This window comes from Monopterus albus, unplaced genomic scaffold, assembly GCF_001952655.1.
Source record: "Monopterus albus unplaced genomic scaffold, M_albus_1.0 scaffold27.1, whole genome shotgun sequence".
Classification (NCBI taxonomy): domain Eukaryota; kingdom Metazoa; phylum Chordata; class Actinopteri; order Synbranchiformes; family Synbranchidae; genus Monopterus; species Monopterus albus.
In genome coordinates, this window is record NW_018127907.1 from 2,058,812 (window position 1) to 2,066,181 (window position 7,370).

At 43.5% G+C, this 7,370-nt stretch overlaps 1 protein-coding gene across 1 annotated transcript in view; it reads right to left on the reverse strand.

Moving 5' to 3' along the window:
* Nucleotides 1-7,316, reverse strand: part of aff2 (AF4/FMR2 family, member 2) — a 159,342-nt gene extending 152,026 nt beyond the window's left edge. Inside the window, exon 1 of the mRNA XM_020595533.1 lies at nucleotides 7,040-7,316. Coding sequence (XP_020451189.1) covers nucleotides 7,040-7,092 — 53 coding nt within the window. The 5' untranslated portion in view covers nucleotides 7,093-7,316. The remainder of the gene's footprint in view (nucleotides 1-7,039) is intronic.
* Nucleotides 7,317-7,370: the final 54 nt, after the last annotated feature.

The window sequence follows — 7,370 nt, forward strand, 5'->3', positions numbered from 1 at the left end:
CAGTGACTGACTCGGTGATCGGACCGCTGTTACTGCAGCTTCTTCACACCTGCTGACAGAGCTCCCATTTTCCAGCCCTGAGGGATAATTGCATCACCATTAAGGGATAAAAAAGATTTTCTTCCATATAGAGGACTTCCTTCAGTGTTATCTGCTGTTAGCTGTGAAGCATTTGTTTGTGAATTCTTGTCCGATTGGGATAAGACACAGCTTCCTTTCACAGCCTCTGAGTCACTGATGATGTTGGTGTGAAGTATCGTCAAGTAGAGCTGGTTTGGCAAGCCGAGGCCGATCACGCGGCGAGGATGGAAATTTCAGCAGTGTGATGAATGATTGTGGGCACAGTGAGCTTGCACGTGTGACTGAGCTGATTGAGAGCTCGGAAGGATTGACGGGCAGATTGAATATTGGAATCACTGACTATAAATTGACTCTGTCACCACTTTTCCCTGCTGATCCCATCATCTGTTCTTGCATGCTTTTCCCTAGACTCAGTTTTTTTAAGGGCTTGAAGCAACATTTTGACTGCAACTGTGGAAATTTCAGATCTATTTTTATATTTGAACTCTGTGTAAAATCAATGAGATCCAGTAATAATAATAATAATAATAATAATCAGTGTCTTCCTCCAGATGTGAACTTTTGTGAACACAGCTGGAATCTTATAATTCCATGCTGACAATATGTGTAATCAATTCCATAATTAACTACTTAAATGGTTCAACCAATCACCATCAGCGTCAATTAACATTCAGAGCGATCTCCCCCAGATTCCACTGCCATGATTAGCCAGCTACATGATGGGCAATTACACCGAGGAGTACACAACATTCAGTGCAAGCCCTATTACAATCATGCAAAGCCTTCCGATCTCCGAGCGAGATGGGAGGAGGAGGGAGGAAGAGCGACAAAGAGGAGAGGAGATGAAAGGGTATTTCTTCAGGAGGAGGGGGAGGAGGAGACCTACAGTGTTGGATTGTTCAGATTTAACAAAGGCATCGGGAGCTTCAAGATTGTTTTCTCTCTCTTTTCTCCCCTAAAGGGAAAATCTACTGTCAAAACGAAGCCACACATCAATGGCGAGCGACAGACTTTTAACTCCGATCTGAGTGATTTTCATGGTTTCTATTGAAGGTGTGTGTCATCCTTTATGCCTGTAAAATCCACTGTAAAATTTTAAGGAAAATAGGGCCACTTGAAAAATAACCACCTCTGTGCGTGTTTCACGGTCCAGAAACAGTGTTATCCTTCTTATAATCTCTGACAGTTGAGTCCATTTTAACATTTATTAGCACAGAGCTGCCGGCTACACCAGAGCTCTTAACAGAAGACGCTGGATAAGAGCAGCAGCATTATGTGCTGTACTGTCTCCATTACAAAGGTTTAAGGGCTCAGTATGCTTCAAATGAACAACAGTGTATAATGTGTCATCCAACCATGTCTAAAGGCAAAAGTGTACCTCTTCTTAACGGACACATTTGATGGTGCTGTGCTACTGTCATATCCTTCTCTGGCTGCATCCGAACTCTTTCATGATCTCTGTTCAAGAAATTCTTTTGTAAATCTTGTAAGTCTTTGTAGTCTCCACACAGTGGCTTGTACAAATGGGGATAATGGCGTTCAGACTGTGTCTTCTCAAACACTTTTAATGTGTGGCACTTGTTTTCACTAGTGGACAGTGATGGGGGTAGATGAGTGAAGATCATGAAAAGAGCTTCGAAGAGGAGTCTCTCAGCTCTGCACACTTACACTTGGCCAATGGCTGGGTGAGCAGAGTGTGATTGTTGGATTGCTGGGTTTGAAAAGTAAGAAAAAACAAAAAAAAAAACACAACTTCTGCATGCAGCCTGCGCAGTTCCAACACTGGAAAGGTGTAGTGGGAGGGGGTTTCAGCCACTGTGTGACAACCCACTTCTTTTGAAGTATACTGACACCAAGTGGCAACCTTCCAGGCTGAGAAGCTAATGCAGAAGTGCCAAAAATATGCAGTTCCTCAAATGACCACTTGAGGTTGGCTCCAAAAGGGAGTCAGTCCCCATAGAGTCCGGTGTTAAAATGCTCAACTTTACAGCAGAAATAAACATGCTGGTACAAAAATTCTTGGAAATACGTCACATAAAATGCCCCATTTTGGACTAACATTTGGCAACAAGCCCTTAACGCTTAACAAAAAAATGCTGTAGTCACTATTTTAAAAATGACCCATTCAAGTGCCTCAGTTGACAGGACATCATTGTTTGTCAGGGCCTTTAAACATGCATTGGAGCAGTACTGAAATTATTTGTACAACTGGGGAACAGGGAAGAACATCAGCCTCCTGTGTCAAATGGCATATGTCCATCAGCACAGGTCAGCCTGCTTTAATCGAGGGTTTGGCCTCCATTTCCATCTGTTCCTAGCATCAGGGGGTAAACATGCTGACTCGGCCTCAGCCAGCCCTGCTTCTGTTCAGGGCTGAGTGGGGCCGAGCTCCGCCTTCAACAGAGCCGGCTCATCGAGGCACGTGAGTGGCTGAGATAGAGGGAAAGGCTTTACATTTTCAGCATCGACTTTATATCCATAATTTCACTGCAGCAAGATTTGAAAGTGGAGCCTCTCACTTGGTCTTCTGATGAAGGGTTAAAAGGCACCAAAGGCTCGATGTTGCAAGCTAGTAACACTACACTGATACTATGAGTTATGTATCGCATCCCAGCGGCTCGGGCAGGAGATAAACACTGAGTTTTATGGTGCAGTGGAAACACAACCGTGCTGACTCGGGAACAGCTTGCACACCTTGGCTCGGCAGGGCTGAGCCACACTGATGGAAAAAACACCAAAAGTTGCTTTACTGACGTCTGCTAAATAAATACCTGATAAATCAAAATGCTCTGCTTGTTGACTTTGTAACATTTTCTATAATCGCCTAACACAGTGATTCCTCACCTTGCTGACTAGTGACCAATTAAAATGAAGTACTGCCTGCCAGAGCTGAAGTGATTAGTTGATTGATTAGCTAAGCAACAAGAAAATTAACTGAAAACTACTCTGATAGTCAATTCTGGATCGTTTCACTTTTTGATGAAATAAACGTTTCTCTAGTTTCAGCCTCTCAACTGTGACAGTTTGTTGCTTTTCTTCATCATATCTTTGGGTTTTGGATTGTTGGACTGAAAATCACAACTTCTAGGTTTCACTGTTTTGTGACGTTATAGGCAAAACACTGAATCAAGAAAAAAAATTGACAGTAATAGTCACAGGCCTAATATTTACCTGTAACCCTGTGCCAAGCTGGAGATTTCTGTTTCATCACAAAGTGATTTATTTCAAATTGTTTGACTAGAACTGTTAGAGGTAAAACTATTCTGTCCAAACAAATAAACATAATCTTCTGTAGCTTCTGTGATATTAAAAGAAAGCCACCAAAATTAAGGTGTTTACAGCAAAACCTCTGACACTAAGATATGTTTAGGGTAAAGGTCCAGTCCCCCTGTACATAAACACAGTCTTTTAGGCTTTTGAGGAAATGACAAGTGCTGCCTCTGACCTACTCAAACCATCAGCAGCTCCTTTCATTGTTCTCCTGTTTAACCGGCTGTTTCTTCTACTTGGCTGTGCTTTCTCTCCTGAAATAAAGCATATTTCTGCATGTGAACCCAATTTCCCATCAGAACCCACTGACAGCAGCAGCATGATGGAGTGGTGGCAGGGGGAGGGTTACATGTGTAGACACCCTGAGCTTGTTGTTGAGCCCTGAGCAGCTCCACTCCAGCAGCGGGGGGTTAAGTACCTTGCTCCAGGGCCCTTGCATGGTGGCTGCTGAGGGACAGCAGAGTGTCACTTTCTCTGCTCACACTCTCCCCACTGGAATACGGATTCAAAACAGCAACACAGTTGCCAAGTTAATGTGCTCCCACTGTAATACAGAGTTAAAATGGAGAGGCTGTTATATATACTACTCCTCTTACAATCCTCCTTACTATATGAAACAGCCCACAAATATATTTGGCACAGTATTTATCCAGTCAAAACTGTTGTGAAATGTGTCTTATTATTTCACCCGGAAAGGTGTATTTGTTTTATAATTCTTTTCATCCAGAAGGGGTTCCTGACAATGCATGGATGTTCTTAATGTCACCTTATATCACTTTCATACATACTGCAGCCAGAACTGACCAGATCAGCATCTGGACAGCTGTGCTGCACTTGCAAAACACTGCACAGACTACTATGAAACAGCACATCAAAATATATCTAGCGCAGTATCTATCCAGCAGGGAAACATTTGTAATCAAACATCCTGGCACTATTCATCATCATGTGAAATTTATATAATTTTGTTTATCTGGAAAGAATTTCCTGAACATGGATTACCATCCCTCCCCATCACGTTCACACACACAGGGCTCAGCAGGTGGAGGGGGTCATCCAGTCATTTCAGTGTTGGCATTAAATGGGTGAATGAGAGGTGAAACAGTGAAGCACTTTAGGTAAAAGAGCTCTATATAAATGCAGTGCACATGCACATTTTAGTCTAAACTGGAAACTGAGTTTGAACTTGCAAGCTGCTCCGAATATTATAGCTCCATTACTTTTCACGTCTAAATTCTGTACCAATCAATGTTGTAATAAATTCCAAATTATGCACAGAAACAGAACAGCTGCAGATGACAGGTCTTAGTCATCTTTTAAACCTCTAAACCTTTTAGCCTCCTGATGTTAAAACCTCTCCCCATGGGAGTCTCTGCCAGAGTCCTGCTCCGGGTCAGGTACCCATGGGTACCCAGAAAAAATTATGTGTAACGAGTAAAAATAATGTTTGTATTAATTCACGGGTATGACCATGGGTAAAAACTAAACTAGATGTGGGCAGGTAGTGAGTGAAATAAACATAATTTTAATTAAAAAATAAAGGTGCAGTTTCTTTAAAACATCTAATCCATCATAATTTTATCATGCATAAATACCCAGTACATTCACAATGACGGCCTATAGCACAACCTCTGAACCATCAACTCACATCCAGCTAATAGGATGTCACTCAGACATTAACGTAGGCTAGACGTATGCTGGCTTTGCGTAGCCGCTGCTTTCTATGTTGTGTACTTTTTGTATGCTTGCTGTTAGATCATAGCCTGCTTTGTGACTAAATAACGGTGTTGGTGGTCGTTATTTTACCATCAGTACAACAATTGTTATGTAACTTTGGCTTTACTATGAACCACTGCACAGCCACTGTTCCATGTGTGTGTGTAGGCTGCATTCTGTGTTAGCCTACATGATTATTATTCTTTTGATGGCACAAACTCAACTGCGTTGGGTTTGGATCAGGTTTGGCCACTATGCTCTCGGACTCTGGTCAAACCATACTCTAGTCAGTGTACAAATGTAATGGTAACACAGTCCCTCAGTGAGCCCAGACCTACAGCAGTGTGGCATTTCCTGTTCGGTCCAACCAAGAGACTAAGGACAGAGATAAACCAAGCCGACACTCGGCCATCAGCCACCATCAGTGAGTGTCTGTCAGGGCTCGTCCTCCTGGTGTGTCATGCACCGTTGGCACTAGTTGGTCACTGCTGGCGGCTTTTTGGCCAGTTGGGCTTCATCAGTGGCTGAGGAACCATTCTGACTGGCTGTTGAGCTTAGCAAGTCAGTGCATGAGACGAGATTGGTTTGGGAAAGCCCCTTCAGCCTGTCACTGCAGTATTTGTGATTTCACCCATTTGGTGCCGTTTCTCCTTGTTTTACACTTCCACAACCTTCTTTCTTCTTCTACAACCAAAAGGCCGAGGGCAGTGAACGACAGTGTCATTTACAACTTCTTATCAGACATATTCTCGATTAGCAACGGCTTTAAACAGCAGCTGTTTGGAATGAAAGGTGTTTTGTTTATAACTTATACTTCCGCATTCCAGCTCTTCTTCCTTCTTTTTCTGAATGGCAAATACGGATACCGCCACCTGCTGGTAGGGGGAGTTATTTCTGTCATGCAGGCGCAGAACGTAGGTGCTAGTTGGCCATTGGCTGCCATTTGTGTGGTGTGTTTAAGTGTCACTTTTTCAACCCGTCTGGCCTTCTAAAACTTAAAAGATACTTATTTTGCAGTGACAATAAGATTCAACAAATCCTCACACCAGGGACACTGAAACCAAAGAATGACAAAAAACCCCACACAATTCAACGATTTTTCTGACAGTTGTTTCATTTCATAACAATGAATCAACAAGACTTAAAAAAAACACACTCCAGCGTGCAAATGACAGCAGACTGTAAGGCTGACCACAGTTCATTCATTCACACTTGATTTAGTATAGTCAGCAATATTGTATGTGAAAGGTGAAGCCAATTTAATTTAGCATTTATTCAGCATAATTGCTTGACTACACAGATGCTCAATGAACACACATGCAAACATTTAGGTTCCACTGACAATCCAACTTGAGTGCTCCATTCTGGGCCCATGACCGTGTGAACCAGTGCCGTTATCCCACCAAACAGACCCAGCACCTGTACTGCACAAGGTGGAGAGGAAACTCAACCAAACTCCAACAGTTTCCGCCAAGAAAACCGGGTCTTCTGGACTCACATTAAATAAACACCGTGTTATCAAACTCCCAAACTTACATGTTCCCTTAAAAATCATTTTTGGATTTGATCCTGCCCGTGCTGCTGACCGTGTCACCGCTCTGCCACACCGCCCGGTGTGAGCTCACATTTAAATCAAACATTCCTTAATATAGAAATGAGACAGTAAAAGCCGGCGTTTGGCTGCGTGTGTCTGTACATATGTGTATATGTGCATGCTGCGTGTGCATTCCTCCCGGATCGTCAAGCAACAACGGCAGCTTGACTGTGACAAAGAAAGACGGGTTGCACGATTTCTCCCCGGACGCACTTTGACTGGCTCTCTACCTCCAGCAAAACGCAATTTAAAGCCCCGATTTAGCCTGAAAAGCGGGGATGCCGTGTCCGCTCATCCCTCTCACAAAGCCTCCCACAGTAGATGCACACATATATTACAAAACACTGAGGATAATAAAGCAGTGTGTGCAGGACTTACCATGGTTGTTCCAGCTCCCAGTCTCTGAAAAAGTCGAATTCAAAGAGATCCATTGCCGCTCCCGCTGCTGTTGCTGGTTAAAATCCAAAGCTGGTGCTACGTGGTTCTACATGGGCTACTGATACTGACTGCGCGCGTGTGTGTGTCAGAGTGAGGACAGTACACAAGCTGCTGCCGCTGCCAGGAAGCTGCTACGTGGTCGAGGCAAGCTGACAGCCAGGCAGAGGTGGAGGGAGGAAGAGCGCGCGCACGCACGCACACGCACGCTAAAGTCTCACTGAGATCTTCACTGCAGAAATGTTCCTACATAATAAGTGGAGCTATTTATATA